Below are 24,471 nucleotides of genomic sequence, written 5' to 3'. Positions count from 1 at the left end.
CCTTTTAAATATTATTTCTTTGATATTACCTATTATCTTAAAATGCTTAAAATACATGATTCTACAGCTGGCTCCAGCCCTTTTAAAAAAAGTACGTATATTTATTTAAAATACAGACCGCACCTGCTTCTGGCTGTCATTCCACAACATCAGTGTGCTTGTTAAAGCAAAATATCACATCTGATCTCAAGAAGGAAATAAATACATAAATGCTGATTTTTTGTGAAGATATGGCAGAAACATCTTATGTAATGCATACAAGGAAAAGATATACAGTTTAACTGAGCACAGTATTTTATTTTGGGGGACAACAGAAAAGAATAATCAACTTAAATCAATGTCATTTTTGAATTAAATTAAATCAGCTGTCCTTCTGCCAGAGTGTAACATAAATAAGTTCAAACAATTCAGCGTTGGCTTTAGTGTTAGCATTAATGGCAAGATTGCATTCTGCAATAAATACATATGCTAGCTGTGTGGTGAAACCCTTGAGTTAGAACTTCATTCAAAAACACTACTAATATATGGGCAACCACTTTGACAAACCAAACATTGGGTATAGGCTTCAGCTTCCAGTCTTTAACTTTAATTCACCCAGGTATGGCACAATGGTTTTCCTGTATACACACTGTGAAGGAGTTTACATGTTGTAATGGTGATAACCCTTTAGAACACATTTTACGATGTAAAATGTTTTACAAAATTTTATGAAGTATAGTATAGTCATTGACTAAACAGGTGAATACTCTGCCAAAAGACAAATTGAAAGGCAAACATAATGTGGCTAGTTTGCACAGAGATTTCTGTTACTGCAATGAATTAAAAGAAAGTGTTTCTATTTTGCTTTCTTCTAGTTTAGCCTACAGTGTTAAACTAGTTGCGGTGGGTTCAGAAGGCTCTGAAAAGCTGGTTGGGCAAGTACCCCAGATGGAGGAAGGATGTTTGAGCTTCTCTCTCAAGGCTGGAGAGCTCCTGGACTGTCGGGGCTAACACGTCCACATGACCCTTGTAGTTCCCACCTGGGAAGGATTGGTGGGATTAATAGACGACCACAGAACAGCACAGCACTAGAGGATAAGGAGCTTTTAAAATGTCAAAGCAAGATGGAGAAAACCTCTCAATGTACTTCTTCATTTTTAGCCTTGCCTTATTTTGTCGCTCTATCACACATACCTCCCAATGCCCTGCGTTGGCCATATGTGACTTTCCCGTCAAAGTCATCCACAGGTACTTTGATGTCTGACTCACACTGGGTGATGGTGCACTTGAGGTGTTCTTCAATTTCTGACAGGAGCTGAGATCAGAAAAAGGAGAGCTTTTTCTATTTTGGCAAAATAACTTATTTATCAATGAATAAGTATTCACACCAGTTCTCATCTCTGCTAGTCAACAGGTTATAATGTTGCTGTTACAGTGTGGTATGTGTAATTGTGTGTGTGTGTGAGAGAACTGCTGTTCATGCATCATTTCTGCTGTTAGAAAACAGCTATGTGTTTTATAACACTGATAGCACTGTTGTCCCAGAGTAGTGCCCACTAACTGTAATATTTATCCTTAAAGACCCCATGGCATGAAAAATGCAATTTTCGTTGTTTTTTCGTGATAGGGAGGGTCTCGGGGCTACATAAATAGTGTCCCATGCATTAAACCTATGGTACATAGAGAGATGCACACAGCCCGTTCTTTGAAACTCTCCCTTTAAGACGAGTGGACAGCACTTCCTCCTTTTTGTGATGTCACACATAAGGCGACTCCGCCCACTTAAACTAGCCGGCCTGCCTCTGCTCCCCAGTTAACAAGGTAACAAGTTAGTGACATGTCGAAGAAACGTTGCGCCATAGACGGATGCAAGGAGACTAATGTTTCATTGCAGTCTTCCAAAAGAAACACACGTTAGAGACCAGTGGCTGATGGTCTTTTTTTTCCCTGGGTCCTGCAGGATTTTTGCTCGTAGCACAACGTTATGCAAGGTCTAATTTAACGTAAGGTGGTTCCTTCAAACTAGCGTTAAAGCTTTCCATCTGACTCGGGAGCCAGGCGTCTCTTCCAAACTGCGCGATTCACGTGAATGACCCGATTGACCAAAAAAACGATAACTGTACCCGAAAGGTGCCAAATTTGCATGCCTGAGAAGTGCAACTCTAACTCTGTGCTGTCTGAGAATAACTGAAGAAAACACAAATTAAATACTTTAAGTTAAATTTATTGAACTGACCAGCAAACCAAGTTTAAACATATAAAATATGACAAGCAAGTCCTCCTCAACTGAATCTACTTCGACTACCTCAGCTGCAGCAGCAGCCGCTTCTACATTTGAACCGTCCTCTGTTTCCTCAGCGTCTCTTTCCCTTCTTGTTGCAGACTGGAGGGGGTGGAGTCACGTGACTACACACACTGTACATGTAGTACAGCGTCTTAAAGGGACATGAACAGGCCTACCTACACACAGCCAAAAAAGACAAAAACGACTTTTATTTTGTTTTTCAAAATACCGAACATACCGACATGTGCAAAGTGACATCGGTTATCATCATAAATTTCGGTATCGGTAAATTTTCGGTATATTGCCCGGCCCTACTAAGCATTATTTTTTATTAACAGTATTTTTTTTATATGATTGACATTTTCTGGACTTGTGTCAACAGCGGCTTTGCGCATGTGCGATTCATTTGCTGCCTGGACGCGGAGCGGTGAGGGTCTCCTCTCTGCTCCTCTCCTGACTGCAGCTGCCTGAGACTGCCACGCGCGGCTTGAGGCTGTGAGTACTTTGGGGCGGGGAGGGGCTCGAGGCAGCACCTGCTGCTTGCTGAGAACAGGAACTGCAGAGGAACGACACGTGCTTTCATGTCATGTTCTATTCTGTTTTCACTTTGTTATTATGGGGTACTGAGTGTAGCATCAAGATTGTAGCATCACGACTGTAGCATCAAGCTGCAACATAAGTGAAAAAATTGAAGGGGGTCTGAATACTTTCGGAATGCTCTGTATGTAGATGGCATAATAAGGGAAAAGTGTGGTACATCCTTCTTATCAATTTATGATCAGATCACTGCTCATTTTGAAGAGTTTGTTTTATAAACTGCATGTATTTCCTGACACTCAAATCTGCACTCTACTGAGGTTCATCATATTATTTTTGTCAATGTATCAGTTTTTTTCACCTCTTTCTCGTTGTACCAGATGGTGCAGCCTCCATCTTCCTTCAGTCGAGTGTTGTAGCAACCTCTGCCTCGGTTAGGACACACGTGGTACCACACCTGTACACATTAAGAGATATACTATTTTGTACACATCCCTTTTCTAAAACGTTTGTATATTAAACAATACAACAATGTAACAATGTTTATCTGTACATTGTACCTTCTCTTTCTCTGTAGCAACCAAAGAGATGGCTAATCCCATTCTGCAAAGTATTAAACATTTTCAGAATTCTGGCATATGTAAACAGGCAGATACAGTAGATAGATAGATAGATAGATAGATAGGTATACTTTATTGATCCCAGACTGGGAAATTCACAAGGCAGGCTAATACAAAGATTTTCAAGTATGCAAGTGCTAACCTTTCCGCTCTGCCCACTCTGCCGATACGATGGACATAGTTCTGCTTCTCATCTGGGAGAGTCACATTAATCACTGAGTAATTGAAACGCAAAGTGTTAAAAGTGGACATGCAGGTGTACAGTAGCACCAAGTATTCAACAGTGATAGATAAAATGTATCAAGCACACCAATCTAAATCACTCATGTGACACAATAGGTGCAGAATTAAAAGTTAAATTAAGTTTTGCGATGTTGTGTTCTAATATCTTCCTCTTACCATAAGGAACTCCATGGATGTCAATACCTCTGGCAGCTACATCTGTGCAGATCAAGAGCCTCACTTCTTTTCTCTAAGAAAATAGGGAGTCCTTAAAATACTTGACAACTGGCTGGCTGTACATGCGTAAAAGTGCATTACTGAGTTTTTTTTTTTTTTTTTTTTTTACCCTGAATCGCTCCAGGTTGGTTTTACGCTCATTGGGCTTGCGATCACCATGGAGACAGACGCAGGAAAACTGGTGACCCTTCCTGTCTGGGCCTGTGGATAATAGAAATTGCAAAAGTGGATTTTGACTTTGGCATGGCAAAAAATATACAGTGCATTCAGAAAGTATTCAGACCCCCTTCACTTTTTTCACTTCTGTTATGTTGCAGCTTGATGCTACACAGTGCAGAAACTGCACTTGTCTGAGTTGTTAACGATCTTAAAATCAATTCTGATTGCCATAAAGCTTCAGTCTTAGTTCTCCTTGATCTCAGTGACGCTTTTGACACAGCTGACCATGTTATTCTGCTTCAGCGCCTTGAGCATGTTTTAGGCCTTAATGGCACTGTTCTAAAATGGCTTTCTTCATACCTTACTGGTAGATCCTTTTCTGTTTCCGTTGGTGACTCTGAATCAGACAGTCAGTGTTTCATATGGAGTTCCCCAAGGGTCAATTCTTGGCCCTCTTCTGTTTAATTTGTACATGCTCCCACTTGGTTGGATAATTTTTAGACACAACATTTCATACCAATCCTATGCTGATGATACACAATTATACATATCTGTTTCTGCTGACCACCTAAGCCCAGTAAATGATCTCATTCAGTATATTAATGAGGTTAGACACTGGATGGCTAAAATCTTTTTACAACTGAATGATGACAAAACTGAGATTTTATTAGTGGGTCCGAGGCCTCTGAGGCACTAGATCTGTTCGTTACTAACTCCCTTTCCGGTGAAACCTAGTGAGCATGTGAGAAACTTAGGTGTTATTATTGATGCAGATCTTAACTTTCAGAAGCACATTTCTCATGTCTCGAAGACTGCTTTCTATCATCTTAGAAACATATCTAAAGTTAGATCGTTCTTATCCCTGTCCGATTCATGCTTCCATTCCGTTCATGCTTTCATCTCAAGTAGGTTGGACTATTGTAATGCACTTTTTCCTGGAGAAACAAAACAAGCACTCAAACTCCAGCTTATTCAGAATGCTGCAGCCAGAGTTTTAGCGCGAACCAAAATGTGTGAACACATCACTCCAATTTTAGCTTCTCTTCACTGGCTCCCAGTGAAGCAGAGAGTTGATTTTAAAATTTTACTTATTGTTTTAAAGCTTTGCATGGTGCAGCTCCATCCTACATTTCTGGCAAGAATACATTGAAAATCAGCTCATGGTGCTTTCAGTCATTATGGTCCCACTCTTTGGAATTCTCTACCACATGAACTCAGGTCTGCTACAACAGTATCTTCCTTTAAATGCAGACTAAAACATTTATTTTCTCACAAGCTTTGTTTTTAATTAGCTATAATGCAACACTGCCTTTTATGTCTTTTTTGTATTTTTATATGTATCTTATTTATACTGCTTATGTATGTAATCTATGTCTTGCTTTGATTTTAAGCACATTGAGTTCATGTCTGTCGTATGAAATGTGCTATATAAATAAATTTGACTTGACTACAATTGTTTAAATTCATTTTTTTCCCTCGTTAATCTTCTCTCAGTACCCCATAATGACGTGAAAACAGATTTTAGAATTTTTTTACAAATTTATTAAAAAGGAAAAACTGAAATATCACATTCACAAGTATTCAGACCCTTTGCAACAACACTTGAAATTGAGCTGAGACGCCTCCCATTTCTCTTGATGGTTGCTTAGGTGTTTCTACACCTTGATTAGAGTCCAACTGTGGTAAATAAAAATTGACTGGAGATGATTTGGAAAGGCACACACCTCTCTATAGAAGGCCTCACAGCTGACAATGCATATCAGAGTAAAAACCCAAGCCATGAGGTAAAAAGGAACTGTCTGCAGAGCTCAGAGACAGGATTGTTGGAAGGCATAGCTCTGGGGAAGGCTACAAAAAAAATTCTGCTGCACTGAAGGTTCCCAAGAGCACAGTGGCTTCCACAATTCTCAAATGGAAAAAGTTTGGTAGAAACAGGACTCTTCCAAGAGCTGGTCGCCTGGCCAAACTGAGCAATCATGGAAGGGCCTGAGTAAGAAAGGTTACCAAGAACACGATGGTCACTCTGACTGAGCTCTAGAAATCCTGTGTGGAGATGGGACAGAAGAGTTCCAGAAGGACAACCATCACTGCAGCCCTCCACCGATCTGGGCTTTATGGCAGAGTGGCTAGATGGAAGCCTCTCCTCAGTGCAAAACACATGAAAGCCTGCTTTGAGTTTGCAAAAAAGCACCGGAAGGACTCTCAGACTGTGAGAAACAAGATTCTCTGGTCTGATGAAACCAAGATTGAACTGTTTGGCCTCAATTCCAAATGTTATGTCTGGAGAAAACCAGGCACCACTCATCACCTGCCCAATACCATCCCAACAGTGAAGCATGGTGGTGGTAGCATCATGCTGTGGGGATGTTTTTCAGCAGCAGGGACTGGGAGACTGGTCAGGGTTGAGGGAAACCTGAATGGAGCAAAGTACAGAAATATCCTCAATGAAAACCTGTTCTACAGAGCTAAGGACCACAGACTGGGCCAGAGGTTTACCTTCCAACATGACAGTGACCCTAAGCACACAGCCAAGACAACACAGGAGTGGCTCAGGGACAACTCTGTGAATGTCAGTGAGTGGCCCAGCCAGAGCCCTGTCTTGAACCCAATCCAACATCTCTGAAGAGAGACCTGAAAATGGCTGCCCACCGACAGTCCCCATCCAACCTGACCGAGTTTGAGAGGATTTGCAAGGAAACATGGCAGGAAATCCCCCAATCCAGGTGTGCAAAGCTTGTTGCGTTATACCCAAAAAGACTGGAGGCTGTAATTGCTGCCAAAGGTGTCTTAACTAAGTACTGAGTAAAGGGTCTGAATAATTATTCAGACCCTTTACTAGTGTAGATTAATGAGAGCAAAATGAATTTAAACGATTGCAGCATCAGGCTGCAACATAACAAAAGGGAAAAAAGTGAAAGGGGTCTGAATACTTTCTGAATGCACTGTATATCCTAAACGTATACTGTGCAGCACAGATGATGGTACACCTCTGTTTCTTGGGCATCACTTTTTTTCAATTTGATTTGGAAGTTCATGCACAATTTCTCACATGACAATACACAGAATAAAAAGTGTCCAGGCAAACATATAATTAAATGCTTCAATATTTAAACATCTGAAGCTGGCTCTACTGTAACATAATTTAGCATCAACAGCTGCAGTAAAATTGCCCACCGCCTCCTTGTTGTATGAAGTACTGCTCCATGTTGTCACAGTCAATCTTGGTCCGACAGAAGATTATGGCCTGGTCCATCTTGTGTTCGTTGATGGCTCTTACTGTGTACTCGCCCTTCAGCATCTTGATGGCTTCTGACCACATCTCTAAGTTGCACAGACAAACACCAACACCATATTCATCACATTTAGTGGAAGGTGAATTTCAATTTTAACAAACATAAATTTTATTGCATTATTATGTGATAAACAATAGATCAGGTGTTCTCAACTGGTGGGTCGTGGTCGGAAAGTGGAATATTTGGCATAGACTGTGGGAATTTTGGAAGAAAAAACAAACAAAAAAAGGCAGTTCATGTATGGTGCAGTGGTGTTGAACAGTTTTCAATGTACCTGGTCCCTGGGACCCACAGGTCATTTGAGTGGGTCCTAGATAAAATGTATGTGTGTTTTTTTGACAAATTTTAGTGTTAAACTTGTGTTTCATGCTATAGGGTTAGATTTATGGTCATATTCATAACATGTTGTATAGTGGTAGAAGTAACTAATTACATTTCCTCATGTTACTGTTACCGAGTAGTTTTTTTGTGTGCTTGTACTTTTGAGGTTTTTTTTCAGTCAGTAATTTTACTTTTACTTAAGAACATTTTTGCTTCAGTATTGTAATTCCCTATATTATAAATCACATTCATAACAGAGAAATGATCAATAACAGATTTTGGAAACATTCACTATCAACAGTCAGCACAGATGACAGGACGACTCTGCTTATGGGGCAGTGTGGGTCAGGGGGTAGAGCGGTCGTCTGGTAATCGGACGGTTCCTGGTTTGATCCCTAGCTCCTCCATACTGTGTCGAAGTGTCCTTGAGCAAGATACTGAAAGCATCATTGCTCCTGACAGCTAAATACCTTGCATGGTAGCCTCTGCCATCAGTGTGTAAATGTGTGTGTGAATGGGTGAGGCAAACATTGTAAAGCGCTTTGAGTGGTCAGTAGACTAGAAAAGCGCTATAGAAATGCAGTCCACTTACCATGCAGTCAATTTTGCTTCTACTTTATTGGTTCTACTTTTTGTCGTTTGCAAAATTTCCAATAGTGCTGCAAATATAAATCTGAGAACTTTATTCATATAACTGTTGCTGTGCTCCCCTGGTCCAGTATCTGTTTAGCTGCTTTCGCCATAGTAGGAAATATCTGTCATTTGGAGGATTCAGTTCATTTCGGTCCATTCATCAAAATGATTGGATCACTTGTCTGTTCAGTGGTCCTGCATGAGAGCTGCATTGCTCCTGAACACTGAGTCACTCAGTGGGCGAGTAACCAAACTGAAGTGCAACCGGAACCTCAATAAGCCTTTGTTCTCTAGTTCACTGAACAGGATTGATTCAGTGAAGGAGGCTGATTCAAAACTGAGCGACTCAGCTAGCTTACCCTTCAGTTCAGTCCCAGACGTATTGAAAAGTCCTGAAAAACAGCTGCCTCTAATTCACACAAACTTGGATGTTATGTAGAAATAATGCATTTTGTGACTGAGTCACTCAGTGGGCGAGTAACCAAACTGAAGTGCAACCGGAGCCTCAATAAGCCTTTGCTCTCTAGTTCACTGAACAGGATTGATTCAGTGAAGGAGGCTGATTCAAAACTGAGCTACTCAGCTAGCTTACCCTTCAGTTCAGTCCCAGACGTATTGAAAAGTCCTGAAAAACAGCTGCCTCTAATTCACACAAACTTGGATGTTATGTAGAAATAATGCATTTTGTGACTCGTGTGACTTCTTGTACACATTCGTTTGCATAAAAAACACCTGCTCAAGTCAAAGACCAGGTACTTGCTAATAATATGGCTTACTGCCTCGTAAGAAGGAAGGTTCTAACCAGCGTCAACTGTGACGCTGGTTAGAATCGGCTGGTATGATCAGCTTATCACACAGGATCATCAGACTAGTGTAGCTTCTACGTAATATAACATTATATAATGGCCATTATTATAACTGTCTGCAGCACCTTGTAAGTGCCTCTCTTTTCTGTCAGAAAAAAATGCTATAATATGGGCCTAGCCTACTCGTATCTACTGATACTGATGGCAAAAATGGTGCCAAGTGATTGTGAAGTCTGAGTTTTTTCCCAGAGTTGGTTTTGTGACAGAAATGTATTACTATTTTGAATGCAAGTTGTTTTGAGAAGCAAAACTTTTTGTTTTTGTGACCGGAGCAAACTAGGCGGAAGGATTTCATACTACTTCATGTCCAAAAATGCAAACTATCCCCTTAATAAGGATGGACAAATGTGGACCTTGTGGCAAGACTAGTTGAGAACCACTGCAATAGATGATACTAAACAAATTCTCTATTTTATCAGATCTTGAAGGGACTGAAAAAATAATCAGGTCATAGTGGAGGGATAAAGCCATATAATGAAAATACTGCTGCCCATCTGTTCTTACCTGTAGTATTGGCTCCTGGTCTAGCGTTGTCTTTGGCATGTACCTCATCAGTCTAGCTCAGCAAAACACGCAAAGAAAAACAATATTATGAACAATGATGGACAACTGACATGATTAGGCTATTGTGTGGCATTCACTCAAAGTGGACAAGTCAGTGACTGGGCAGCTTCACTGAACAGCTCAAACACATCTGCTAATACACACTTGCAGAGTACATCTACCTTCCCCTTAGTGAGAAGGCTTTATCCCAGTGCCCACATTTGTGGTCTTGAACACACAATCACGCAACACGGATTAAATGTGGATGATTGTCCCTTTCTGAAAATGCCCAAGTGCAGGTGCACTTAATCCACACTTAATGAAACCTTATCCTAATGTCTTTTCAGTAGTATTAAAAGGACTGCACCAATGATTTTGATTATTTAAAGTAACATCTACAAAATGTAGACAGTTCATGTTTCTGCTAATCTTTTCCTAAACCAAACAGTCATGTTTTGCAACTCTGATATCATTTTCCGACGTTCAGCCATTGGTTTCCATTCATTCCATTATAATATGACAATTAACTCCAAGAGACTTGGAGTTAAGTCCAACTAAACTTTCTGCACACCAGTGTTCTATCACCATAATAAAGTTTTCCAAATTAACATTAACATTATCTCCACCAGCATATAGTCTGTGGGAAATGTTTGCTTTACACAGCCAATTATCAGTTCTGTGGTTTATGAATGGTGAGGATTGTTAAACTCACGATGACATGAGAGATGCAAATAAAAGTTAGATTATGTTACTGTAGTCTAATATATTAGCCGAGTGTGGTCTAATTATTTTCTCATTCATGTATGCCTTTATTAATGTATTCATGTTTTTGTTGTTTTAACATTATAATTGTTATGTGGACTTTTGATTCACATATTAATTTAGAATATGTATCATCTTTATGTCTAAATTGGGTCATAAAACACTAGTAGCTGCAGCAGCTGGAAACATCTTTTTACTAAGAGAAAGAGAGAGAGAGAGAGAGAGAGAGAGAGAGAGAGAGGGAGAGAAATGAAATTCCTACCTTGCTAAGTCCTTCCACCACACAAAAGATAAAATGCCATTTAACAGGCAGCAGGTATTTAACAAAGGGGGACATCCTTGTGCACTCCAGCCTCATTTTAATGCAGGTGCCAATCACTGAAGACTTACTTTACATCTGTTACAGGCTCAACCAAATCACATTCAAGCTCGGATTATTTAATTATTCCAGCAGGCCTGAGAGAGTTCTCTTTTGGTGGCCAGCTCCAGGAAATTCATCATTACAGTGACAAAGAACGAAGACCACAGTGTAGGTACTGGGACAAATCCTTTATCAACCATGAAATGTATCTTGGCCCAGCATGGGGGACTTGACTCACCCGGATGTGGTTCTTGCTCAAGCGCTCCCAGAGGCGGTCCTGCTTGGGGTTGACAGGCACCACCACATGGTGAACAGTTTCAGGAACGGAGTCTTCACCCTTCAGGTCCACCCAGGTGGGAAAATGCATGATGCGTTCAGACAGTTTCTTCACATCAAATGAGTGCAGTGTGGCTGAGCACACAATCACCTGGGAAGAAGAAGATAGGGTAATGCAGTTCAAGTAACCACATGCATATTTTTACAGTTTGTATATTAGGTATGAAACAATTCACTTGATTCATAATGCAGGGTTCACAATTCGATATTCTTCAAAATTTAAATTACAAAAAAATATGATTGAATAATATATATTTTTTTAAATTTCTGGTGCATAATCAATGTAAAACTGAGTTTTCTTATCTTCAAAACACTTTAAACAAATGTATCTTCAGTGCCCTGCTGTAGAACTGAACACATGAACAGAGATATAAACTTGTAAACAAGATGTTGTAGCAGTTTTACCACATGTAAAAGAATAATACTACTAAAAAAACAAAAACAGAAAGTGGTATCTTAAATCATATAATGCAAAATCATGAGAATGAGAGCATCCTCAATCTCTGGGTACTCCAGGCTTAATCGGTTTTTCCCAGAACAGAAAGATCACATACAAATAAAAAAAGACAAAAACAATAGATCTATTTGCTCGTGTGACATTTAATGATTCAGTGCTATGTTTTGTTGACTGCATGTAAACACTGTCCATTTGTCCCATTTCTCTTGACGTTGTTCCTCTTTACTCAACAAGTTAACAGTTCCAGGTTATATATTTTTCTCAAAATTTTCAACCATTCATCTATTGATTGTGGTTCCACCTTGCATCACCTCTTCGTAACAGACTTTTTAAAAGATGGCAACAAAATTTTCAACAAATGTTTATAATATAATCTTGTAAAGTGACCTTGGGTTTTGTGAAAGGCGCTATATAAATGAAAGCTATTATTAGTGCCTCGGTCCGAAGGAGCGAGGTCACTCTTGTTGCCCTGCGCGTTTCTTATTAGTGCCTCAGTCCGAAGGAACGAGGTCACTATTGTTATCCTGCGCGTTTCTTATTAGTGCCTCGGTCCGAAGGAATGAGGTTGCTATTGTTATCCTGCGCGTTTCTTCTTCTTCATATTATTAGTGCCTCGGTCCGAAGGAACGACAGCCCTATTGGACAACTGTTAAAATTCATACTATGGCAAGAACCAATCAGCTAACTAAAGAAAAACCAGTGGCCATCATTACTTTAAGAAATGAAGGTCAGTCCGGAAAATTGCAAAAACTTTAAATGTGTCCCCAAGTAGAGTCGCAAAAACCATCAAGCGCTACAATGAAACTGGCACACATGAGGACCGACCCAGGAAAGGAAGACAAGAGTCACCTCTGCTTCTGAGGACAAGTTCATCCGAGTCACCAGCCTCAGAAATCGCAAGTTAACAGCAGCTCAGATCAGAGACCAGATAAATGCCACACAGAGTTCTAGCAGCAGACCCATCTCTAGAACAACTGTAAAGAGGAGACTGCGCAAATCAGGCCTTCATGGTCAAATAGCTGCGAGGAAACCACTGCTAAGGACAGGCAACAAGCAGAAGAGATTTATTTGGGCCAAGAAACACAAGGAATGGACATTAGACCAGTGGAAATCTGTGCTTTGGTCTGATGAGTCCAAATCTGAGATCTTTGGTTCCAACCGCCGTGTCTTTGTGAGACGCAGAAAAGGTGAATGGATGGATTCCACATGCCTGGTTCCCACTGTGAAGCATGGAGGAGGAGGTGTGATGGTGTGGGGGTGTTTTGCTGGTGACACTGTTGGGGGTTTATTCAAAATTGAAGGCACACTGAACCAGCATGGCTACCACAGCATCCTGCAGCGACATGCCATCCCATCCGGTTTGCGTTTAGTTGGACCATCATTTATTTTTCAACAGGGCAATGACCCCAAACACACCTCCAGGCTGTGTAAGGGCTATCTGACCAAGAAGGAGAGTGATGGAGTGCTGCGGCAGATGACCTGGCCTCCACAGTCACTGGACCTGAACCCAATCCAGATGGTTTGGGGTGAGCTGGACCGCAGAGTGAAGGCAAAGGGGCCAACAAGTGCTAAACACCTCTGGGAACTCCTTCAAGACTGTTGGAAAACCATTTCAGGTGACTACCTCTTGAAGCTCATCGAGAGAATGCCAAGAGTGTGCAAAGCAGTAATCAGAGCAAAGGGTGGCTATTTTGAAGAAACTAGAATATAAAACATGTTTTCAGTTATTTCACCTTTTTTTGTTAAGTACATAACTCCACGTGTTCATTCATCGTTTGGATTCCTTCAGTTAGAATCTACAATGTAAACAGTCATGAAAATAAAGAAAACGCATTGAATGAGAAGGTGTGTCCAAACTTTTGGCCTGTACTGTATATGTTTACAGTACCATTTACAGTCAAACATTTTGATGCTTAGTAGGCTGTGATGGACTTCATAATGAGTGATAGACTTCATAATTTGCAATAGGTTTGAGGGCACAAAAGTTTCTTCAGTATTGGGGCTACATTTTGATGAAAGTTGTGAAGTTGTAGCACATATGGTTGATTTGTTAAGAATTTTCAAAATTTTGAACTTTAGAGGCTTGCTATAGCGCCACCATCAGGACTATTGGCTTGAGTTTGTAGCAGGCGTAATCTGGCATGAGACTGGACCTTTGTGCAAAGTTTGGTGATTTTTCACCCATGGGAAGTATGATTTCCTCGGAAGAAGAAAGAAGAAGAAAGAAAGAAGAAGAAAGAACATGTAGGAATACAATAGTGTCCTGGCAGCATAGGCTGCCCGGACCCTAACTAGCTGTATGCAATAATACATTAATTTGATTTTGTGAAATTTTGTCTTGTGAAATAAACAAGTGACCTATTTTGATCCTGCTCTCAAAGAACCAGAATCGAAAAGCAGACTCTGAATCAGAATCAGAATAGATAAAATCCAAACAATGTTGAACCCTAGATGCACATCACCACATTTTTAAGCATTGAGACATATAGACATGTTATTACACCCCTACAGTACCTGCAGACATTCAGATGTATAACACATGCTTCCGAAGCAATAAATGCACTCAGTCTCTAAGATACAAAGAAAATGCTGCTTTAAAATATGCATCAAAGTGTGGTTTGGAGCATCAATTAAAGGTGCACTATGCAAAATTACTGAAGGTTGATAGAACTGGCATGTAAGCCGACAAGAGAACCATGTAGACTCAACCATTAATTGACAGTTCATGGTGCTGTCAGGATGTTGTCACTACAGTGTTTCCCCTCTTCATTCCTGTTCATTCTATTGGCGGGGCGCAGCGCCTCGCCAACGGACCCTTCCACCTCCCCTGAAAGTCATGCTAAATTAATTTAAGTTAATTAATTTTCAAATTAAAAAATAAATAAAATCACAACAGAAGTAATTTAACATCACGTTTCTATACCTGCACCCATCCACAAGCAGACAGAGAGAGGAGGAGAATCAACACATTTTTTACGTTGGCTCCAGCCACCTGAAAAACAGGCGAAAATATCAGCGTTTTTTTTTAAACGCAAGGTACAACAGCCTGAGTTGACCACCAGTGGCGAAGATGAGTGTGTTTGCACTCCTCCGGTCCCTGGTCCAAGTTAAATGGACACCCACACGAGCGTTCCAAGCACTACAGCCGCGGGTACGAATTCCGACCAGAGCGGTAGCCCCCTGGTTGAAACGGCCTCCCCTCCCCCTGACAGGCTGCTCAAGTCGACTCATCACCACGAAGATGAGTGTGTTTCTGGTCCAAGTCAAATGGTCACACCCCAAAATTTTCGTGCATGTGCTGAAGCCAGAATCCTAGGGGAAACACAGCACTAATATAACTGTCAAAACGCAACTTATCAAAAATTTTACCTGCAGCCTCTTGCCATCAGACGTGACCTGAGGGATCTGGTTATGGACCCTGTTGATGAAGTCTGTATAGCCTGCTGAGAGGAGACCATCCTGAGGGAGACACAAAACATAGAAATTTAAGTCAAAACACTGTAGCTGTGGAAAATGTAAGAATCAGTTAGATGATGGGAAAAACACCTAAAAGATTTACACAACTGAATGATTACAACTTTTGAGAAATGTATTTGAACACTTGGGAGATTAAGCCCACTATCTTAAATAACCATTTAATTTCTTGGGGGAACACACTAAATTGTAGGCAGTCAGTGTTTTGGACAGGACATAGTCGTTAATGAGATTGTTGCATTGTACATACACACTCATCCAACACCAGGAATCGGACTTGGGACAGATTAAGCTTCCCAGTGGATATGAGGTCATCCAGCCTCCCTGGTGTTCCCACCACAATGTCAACCTGAGAAGTGATGAGGAAGAGATAGCACAGCAAAAGGAAGAGGGCACAAGAGACAGGACAATTCTCAAATGTATGCTGGTTCACATCAATTTAGGTCTCCGTTTAAATGTATAAAAACTATCTGAATGTTCGTTGGAGACAGTATATAATACATACCCCCTGTTCTAGAATAGCCAACTGTTCTTTTGCTGCCACTCCACCAATAATCAGCAGATCCCTGCAGTGAATGGATTTACAAACTGTAAGCTGAAGAATTTTTCCTTAAGCACTGTCTCCATCCAAGGGTGGAAAGTTGGAACATACATAAAATACATAAAATATTGACTATTTAGGACATCACTAGAATAATTTTAGTTTTGGATTTACAACATTGCTTTTCATGAGTGCACTGAAACAAATGCATGCTCACAGTAGCTGTCTCTGTTTGTGAAACTCAAAAGAGCTTTTTAATTATAAATGTCCAATTAATCTGATGAGCTTTCTCAAACTCAGTCACACCTGACTTTGGGGTTTTCCACATATTTCTTAAACTGGCTGACATTGTTGAGGGTTTGCTCAGCTAACTCTTTGGAGGGCTCGATGATCAGGGCTTTGGGAGCGTTGGATGATGCCTTCATCTGGCTCACTTTGGCACTTCCTGCACAAACACAGAGTATAGTTTCTCATTAATATTAACTGTGACAATGCTGAAATCTGTTTTTGATATTGTTCTTGCATTTTGGTGTTTATGGGCTTATCAGTATTGTCAAAATGCAACTTTTGCACATGCTTTTGAGAGTGATTTAGCTGAAGCATTAGAACTAAGGGAATGCTATGGGTGCTTTCATAAGCTATTTATGCCCAAGTTTTTTTTTTTTTTTTTTTTTTTTTTTTTTTTTTTAAATAAATCTTAATTTCTAATGTGGATATAATGACCAAGCAGGTAGAGGCAAATAACAGAACAGCAACAACAGTAAAATGAGTTCAGAAAATTGCATCTGTTTACTGTACTGTGGCCTTTAAAAATCAGGAAAAGACAACATATATATCTCGATAGTAAGACACCCAAAATACTAGATGGCATCTAGTCTCATATGACAGTAGATATAATATTGATATGCACTATATGGACAAAAGAATTTAGACCACCACATTTACACCTACAGGGGCTTTAAAGACATCCCATTCTAAATCCATAAATATGGCAAGAATATGGAGTTGGTCCCACCCATGCAGCTGTAACAGCATCCACTCTTCTGGGAAGGCTTTCTACAAGATTTTGCAGTTTGTCTGTGGGAATTTTTACACATTCATCCATAATGGCAAATGTGTGGTCAGACAATGATATTGATCGCGAAGGTCTAGCTCGCAATCTCACTTCTAGTTCATCCGAACAGTGTTGGATGACTGTGCACTGGTGCATTCAGTGATTAAGTGGTGTGTCCCAACACTTTGGTCCATATAGGGTATCACCCAACCCTATTTACTGATAGCCCTATTTATTATGATAGGGGCTCTCAAAGTTATGACTGAGGGCCAATTTAGGAATGCAGCATTGGATTGAGGACTGCCCAACATAAAACGGAAGACAAAGTAATTCCAAAACAATTTTTTTCTTTAATAGCCTATTCTAAAGATCATGGCAATTATGAATCATGTGAGAAATGTGTGTTGTGTTTCCTGAAGACAAAAGTCCTATTTGTCCATTTGTAGATCTATTCATGGTATATGTTTACAATTTATGCCCTGGAAATAGTTTGCAACCTGTGACGTGAAATAAATACAATTTGTAGTTAATGAGGCTAAAACAGATTTGTGAAAACTAACTGTTGGGCACTTAAACCTCTCTGAAATTGTTCAAGCTTATTTGTATGCTCCTTGACTGTGAACTTGTACATTTTATAACAGGTAATGGTGTCACAATGGTGTTTTATGTTAAATTCCTAGCACATCTGCTTACAGATTAGGGACAGCACTTTATACAACCTGTGAGGTACAACAAATCAACTGTTGCTCCATTTCCCATGAAACTTCCTTTTCTCCTCACTTACCCCTTTTCCACCAGGGCTGGTTCGGAGCCGGTGCCTGACTTAGCACCAGTTTTTTGGTTTTCCACCACCCAAGCACCGGCCAAACTGGTTCCAAATCGGTTCCAAGCAAGCACCAACGGCGAGCAGGGGCTAAACCATAGACATAATATACGTAGACGCCTCATGACGTGCTGGAACGTGAGCAGCGTCGCCGCCATATTGGATGGGTCTCTTCACTGTAGGCTAGCACCAGAGTCAACCAGAGTCAATGGAGAGCTAGCAAAAATGCCGGTATTTTGTGCAGCTTATAATTGCAATAACCGGCACCGGATTTAAACCAGATCGCGTGGGATTACCTTTCAGAAGTAAGACTGAACAATAATTTTGGTTATTTTACCATTTATAATATTATATCATCGTTACTTACGTGTAACGTTATTACAGCAGGAACTGGTACTCTCTCTCTCTCTCTCTCTCTCTTTGACTCTTGCTGTTTTTTTTTTTTTTCCTTTTTCTTTTTAAAGGTTTCCCAGTGATACAGGCTTGAGGAGGCAGTGGGAAGTTGCTATAAGACGGGAGGTTTTTGTTGTGACCGAGTCGTCAAAGCTCTGTAGTGAGCGGACGGGTCAGACTGTCAGTGATGTCCTCTGTGTGTGTGTGTGTGTGTGTGTGTGTGTGAGTGAGAGAGAGAGAAAGAGAGAGAAATAAATTCAAATGAACAATCAAACTTGTTTCTTTTTTAAATTATAAAATTAATTCATTTATACATGTATCTATATGCCATACCATATGTTTTTGTTATAATACAAAGTCTTTCAGCATGAAAGTACGTATTTTTAATGTGTGACAGCATCCTGTATCATAACTGAAACTCTGCTGTTTGTAACAAACCAAACCGTGGTAAAATCGGGTAAAAATTCGGGGAGTTATGGATTATTAAAGTTGGGGATACAGTAGAAATAAATGCAGTGGGAGCGCATTAGAGACCCATCCAAGATGGCGGCCGGCTGCTACGTCAGCTCCAATAGGCAGCGGCAGCCTATGAGGCGTCTACGTATATTATGTCTATGGGCTAAACGGGAGCCAGAGAAAGAATCGATGACGCGGTGGGCCGCGTCATTGGTGGGCGGACTTACAGACTCAAACGGGAGCAGTGATCGATATAAACGTATAGCTAAACATAGTCACCGTTCGTTCCGACCACGAATACGACGGGTAGCCGGCAATAATTGCGTTTTTCGCCTCTGGACCGCAATGTAGGCTTGTAAACAAACGAGCAGTATTTGCATCGCTACGGTGGGTCGTCCATGTTTGTTGTTGTGATTCCAAGCGAGTGTCTCGCACACCCACGTGATCACGTTTTACGATGATGTAATGACGTGGCTCTGACTTGACTCACTTGGCTGTTGGCCGGTGGAAGAGCCAACTTGCCCTGCGTTCCAATACTCATACTATCATACTATTTAGTAGGGAAAAAAAGATTTAGTGTGTCCCAATACATAGTATGTCAGATGCAGTATGCCAAGAGTACCAGGATATTCTACTATATCCGGTCATATTTCGCAGTATGGACAGAGCCCGTCTACGACGAGCCTTGCCACTCTCCATTAACCCCCATTGTATCGAACTTGGTTGCAGTTCCACCGTAATTCCACTGGCGGTGATCGCGGGAGAGTGAATGGGGCTCTATGGAGCTAGAAGGCTAAATTCGTCTCTTACAACTGTTTATGGTTGAAAAATCGCAAATACTGTTGTAGTTTCTGAAAGTTCAATATGGATTATAGGTTAAAAGTGAAATTAGCAAGAACTTATATCCTTTCGATTTCCTACATGTTGGGCTGTTGTTGGCCATAACACGCTAGCATTTGCTAATGAATGCTGATTGGTCAGTGACGGACTTGCGGCTGTTTATGACCAGGGATCCCACCTGATGGCACCTGGGGTCCGTTTCACGAAGCAGGTTCAACAAACTCTGAGGCTGTGTCCGAAATCACTCCCTAACCACTATATAGTGCACTATATAGTGATTACGCCATTTTGTAGGGGTGTCCGAATGTCTAGTGATTATTAATGTTCACTATATAGTCCACTGGAGGCAATATATCCCATCATGCATTGCGGAACGGCGCCGAACAACGGGCGAAGTAGTGTCCGAAACGGTCCACTATTGAGTAGGGAGTAGTGAGTGAGTGAGTGATTTCGGACACAGCCCGAGTCTTACCCCGAATTCTGAGTTGATCTACTCTGAGATAGGAAACTCTGAGTTTTCGGTTCCAGAACAGCTGATTTGAGTTGATTTTATCAACTCGGAGTAGTTTCACCTGGAGTTAAGCGCGTGCACCACAGCTATAAAAAAGATAGCGTTAATGGAACCCCGATTTGACGAGTCACCTTGGCAAGGGGGAAGCGTCAGCCTGCGTTTTTCACCCCAGTTGAACTGGAAATCTTAATGCATTCATACAGCGTGTTTGAACATGTTTTTTAAAGAAAGTGCAACACCGCTGCAGCGGCAAAGGAGAGGGAGACGGCGTGGGAGAACATTGCTGCTCGGGTCAATGCGTAAGTTTAAATCCTAGTCCGTTGCAATGACAATAATATTACAGGGGAAAACTGCTTGAATGGTAGCCTATTAATTTATTTCATTTAGGTGCAATCCCGCGGGGGAGAAGCACACTTGGCAGCAGCTTAAGATGAAATATAAAAACGTTGTTCAGACATCTATGCGAAAACTGGCTGAAAGAGGGCGGACACAGAGAGAAACTCGAGGTTTCATGAAAAAAACCTGGTCCCGACCAGGTTAGTTTCATGGAATCTGTTACTGCGGTAACTGACCGAGAGCTTAAGCTAGAGTTACCCTTCTTTCTCTGCTTTGAGTTACCTCCCTTTGTGAAACGGAAAACTCGGAGTTTCCCTCATTTCAGGGTTAACAGACTCAGAGTTTTCACTAAACGTGCTTTGTGAATCGGACCCCTGAAGACCAAGAGAATCTGGAAACACCACTCTTAAGGAGGACTTTTCTATCAACTTTTCTATCAACCCTAACCCTAACCCTATATTAGACATTCTCTGGTATGGATTTCAGCATGCTGCTCTGGCCATTCTGACCCACAATCCTTTGTGCAGCGGACGTTACGTCGTACTGACTGAGTACAGGCCACGCCCACATATGGACGACAACAAAACACACCTATCGCACAAAACTCGCTCAGTGACAGCAGAAGTGACGGGAAGACAGAAGATAAATATGACAGAGGACAGCGCAGTATGAAACAGCAGTGGCATTTTGACAACAACATTCAAATTTGCCGCTACGGACGGCGGCGGAAGTGAGCGAGAGGGTCGGACTTTAGGGACGATGTACGTAGTGTGTCCCAATAGTATGCATATGCAATGTCTAATATAGGGTTAGGGTTAGGTTAGGGTTCATACTAAACTACATACTTTGTAAGGGCAGCTGCAGTACCTACTAAAAGTAAAAAGTATAAGTATGCGATTTGGAACGCAGGGCTGTTCTTTGTTGGCACCAGTTAAGCACTGGCTCTAGCACCAGCTCCAATCTAGCACCAGGTGCTTTTTGGTGGAAAGGGGGCAATACTGACATTTTTTGCACAATAGCCCCTGCTCCTCCATCTAACCGACTGCCATGTAAACGTGCCTAACTTGACAGCTTAGCCCAGGGGGCACAGTTTGAATATACTTAAAAGCAAAGTACTGTACGTTATAGGTTGATTTAAAACTGTACTGAAACAGGACCAAATACAACACATGCATTTCATGATGTCACCTTACATCACCGCAGGCCACCAGAAAGTTTTCTGAGGGCTGAGCTTTAAGAATGCCTGCTTTAAGATATTAGCACACCATCTAAACACAACTGATTTCTTTTTAACCTAACTGCCTGCCGTGAACTATGACCCACACACCTGTCTGAGCAGATTTGATTGCATGACCATCTGGTGCCTTGTCCAGAGCTACAAACCCGTTCTTAGGGGGATTTTTAAAATCTTCGCCTCCAAAGTTGAACTTCAGCTCTGCATTCTGGCAGACAAGATGGGACAAAATTACAACTTGCATGTGCAAAGTGTGTGCCATTCTAGTTAGTTTCCACAGACCACTATTACCATGATGATATTTGTGATGTGCACTGTAGTGATACCTTCAACACACAGGAGGCAAAGAAAGGTTGGTTCTTCAGATGTTGGGGAATCTCAAAAGCCAAACCAAAGTCATTGCCTGACAGAAAGAGAAAATGAGGAATGGGAAATCAGTAATTATATGTTTTTACATTTTACCCCAACTCCAGAATTCCTAAATTACCATTATATTTGGAATCATAACTAGTGAGGCTAGTAAATACTGCACCGTTTTTGGCGTACGAGACATGGCCATTATCTAGATCCAGGTAGCATCCAATTGTGTCATGCATGGTAAACTCCTGTGTGGAGGCACAAGAGTTAAAATTATCATTAATTTTTGTTTGTTTTTAGCATATTAAGGTGACAAAAAGTTCACAATTGCATAGGCAACTGTCAAAGATTCAAGATGCTCATGACTTATCTTTGAGCCAATGTATTTGCAGATTTGTGTGCCAGATTTCTATTTTTGTTTATACTAATAATTTAAAAATATATACACAGGTGACATGGTTATTCATCCGATGAAACACTGTTGTTTTACCTCTCCATAGCTGTCAAACTGCTTGTTGTGGGATTTCTTTCCAGTTCCACCAAAACCAAAGCCATATTTATCAGTCCCTAGAAAGAGAGGACAGCTAATTTATAGCTCATTTATTCAAGTAACTATTCACTTAAGTCTACAATGAAGGGTCTACTGAGGCAGCTTGATTGATGGTTCAGGGTCAGATGGAGATTTAAGTGAAAGCAGAACCCAGCCTTGAATGCCTGAATAACAGGGAGACTGTGGATGAAAGGGAGGTTCATACCCAAATCCAGAGCTGCCTGACTGGTGGACCAGCCAACACGACACAAACCCTGGTCATGGCACGTCACCTCATAGTAGTATTTTCCTGTTCACAGAAATGAGGGCCAATGAGAAGTGGGAAGAGAGTGTGTGTATGTGTACATGTGTGTGTGTGTGTGTGTGTGGATGAGGGCCTTAAAAAAGCCTTACAGGGCCTTACATAAGACATGATTAAAGTTACATCTGTTTCTATAACACTGATGATCCTCTCAGTTGTTTTGTCTGGTAGAAACATATTGATTACTCTAACATAGATTACTTAACATAGAATGTATTAGTCTCAAGATGCAGACTGATCTCATTTTCAACCCCTGCTGAAGGCACTTTATCTCTACTGCTTACCTTTGGTGACACCTTTAGTGGAGCGGCAGCCATGCCACTCTTTAAACTCCCTGCTCTGGCAACACAATCCATCTGGACCAATTGCTGTGGAAGCATAACCAAAGTCAGAAAAAAACTGGGGGATACATAGCAAAGCTGAATACATCATATGATTAATTTGCTGTCTAGTGGTTGAATGTAACATGATAAGATAAGATGAAAGAAGGCTTTAATTCTTCTCACTTACCAAAGGCTGGACTGCGGTCATAAGGATTCATCTGCCAACAGTTGAAGACTGTGACAAAACAAAACACAAGTCCAACATCTGCATAGCTACTGCATAGTGAATAGTTACTTGAATAAATTAGCTATCAATCACAGTAAAATAGTTGGCATGGTTTGGTGTATTTTGAAAGCATTTTTTATATTACACAAGAACTGGTCAGAACAGATGGGAAATAATGAGCCTGACATAGCAATTCTAATTAATTATATCTCAGCATCTGTGGGGAATTTCATCCAGCTAATTTACTCATAAAAATCTTAAAAGTTTCACTAAAATTAAAGACACTTTGTTTGTTCAAAAACAATTGCATCTACTGTGACATTTCATATACCAAATGCTACAATTATATGTCAGAGTTAAGCTCCCATATATGTGACTGTTCCATGGTGATGATGTTTGTTTGCAACAGAAAGACGATCACGATACTGCTTGACGAAGTAAAGGTCTGTACAACAATATGAAAACAAATTAGCTGGAAATGCAAAGAAGATCTCAATCCAAAAGGCCCTGAATATTAAGATGTTCTCACTAGCTCCTCCAGTCTTGACAGTAGCTCTGCCCTTCTTTCCCTCCTGCTGGTCCTTTAGTGTCTCATACACAATCTGGATCACTGGGATACTGAAGGCCTGAGGAGAGTTCGGGAGGTTATGAGTAAGCATAATGCTATAGCTTTGTGTCTTAATATTTCACTGACAATAAATCTGGAGATGTAAAGTTGAATTTCACATTTGTATAACTATGAAGTTACTTACTCCTGTTTTACCACTGCCTGTTTCTGCAGCCTGGAAAAGGCATAATGGTCAGTTTACCATACTTCAACCTATGTGGTTGAGGGTGTGTGCAAATGTGTGTGTGAAAGAAAGACCGACTGATTTACCATGAGGACATCTCCCCCACCAAGAATGAGAGGAATAGATTCTGCCTGAATGTCAGTAGGAAGCCTGAAACACCATGAATGAAAAGTGTCAGTTTTTTGCTCATGGCTACCTCTTCTTCAGTATTGTCAGCCATATTGATTGGCATTAATGTACTTCCCTACCGGTAAGTAATACATACATACACACCAGTCCAACATATGCAACAAATTAGAAACATAAATAATGAACACAAATAATGAATGCTTGTTTACAGACAAGTGACCATGCAATACGGGATCGCCTCTGCACAATTACTTACAACCAGTCCATCTCCTCCACTGCCTGTGCGATTTCAGGCATAACCCCCATTTCTGTTGAGCATAGTCATATTTTAGGAATCCACTGCGTATACAAGCTTTTAAATGACAATAGAGATTGAGGTGAAACACACATTTGAAAATAGCATCACAAACTCGATGAATATTCCTACCAGAAAACGCTGCCATTGCTGCTGCTGCGAGGCCAACAAAACCGGAAATGACGTGCTCGGAAAACGAGTAGCAACCTTTTCAATTTACCGTATGG

At 40.8% G+C, this 24,471-nt stretch overlaps 1 protein-coding gene across 1 annotated transcript; it reads right to left on the bottom strand.

Annotated features, from left to right (window-relative positions):
* Positions 1–276: 276 nt before the first annotated feature.
* On the bottom strand, positions 277–24,467 carry ddx1 (DEAD (Asp-Glu-Ala-Asp) box helicase 1). The gene is made up of 26 exons (XM_030047741.1): positions 24,377–24,467; positions 24,206–24,257; positions 23,907–23,970; positions 23,782–23,811; positions 23,559–23,655; positions 22,991–23,038; positions 22,765–22,848; positions 22,385–22,468; positions 22,120–22,196; positions 21,805–21,877; positions 21,599–21,675; positions 21,366–21,480; positions 15,932–16,070; positions 15,590–15,650; positions 15,335–15,433; positions 14,980–15,069; positions 11,056–11,244; positions 9,656–9,707; positions 7,213–7,359; positions 3,989–4,080; positions 3,820–3,892; positions 3,563–3,635; positions 3,361–3,403; positions 3,162–3,257; positions 1,174–1,294; positions 277–1,019 (listed from the first exon to the last, which is right to left on the bottom strand). Exons 1-26 carry the CDS (start codon positions 24,390–24,392, stop codon positions 889–891), a joined length of 2,223 nt encoding a protein of 740 aa, XP_029903601.1. The 5' UTR covers positions 24,393–24,467; the 3' UTR covers positions 277–888.
* Positions 24,468–24,471: the final 4 nt, after the last annotated feature.

This window comes from Myripristis murdjan, chromosome 24 (genome assembly GCF_902150065.1).
Source record: "Myripristis murdjan chromosome 24, fMyrMur1.1, whole genome shotgun sequence".
In the NCBI taxonomy this organism is placed as follows: domain Eukaryota; kingdom Metazoa; phylum Chordata; class Actinopteri; order Holocentriformes; family Holocentridae; genus Myripristis; species Myripristis murdjan.
Note: the sequence above shows the minus strand (reverse complement) of the source record. Positions and strands in the feature narration are given on the sequence as shown.

What these genes read in the sequence shown, in the direction of transcription:
- ddx1 (XM_030047741.1), bottom strand. An exon ending in CTGATGGCAAGAGGCTGCAG is followed by an intron (nt 11,245 to 14,979) that starts GTAAAATTTTTG and finishes TCTTCTTCCCAG; the next exon opens with GTGATTGTGTGCTCAGCCAC. An exon ending in CCAACGCAGGGCATTGGGAG is followed by an intron (nt 1,020 to 1,173) that starts GTATGTGTGATA and finishes AATCCTTCCCAG; the next exon opens with GTGGGAACTACAAGGGTCAT.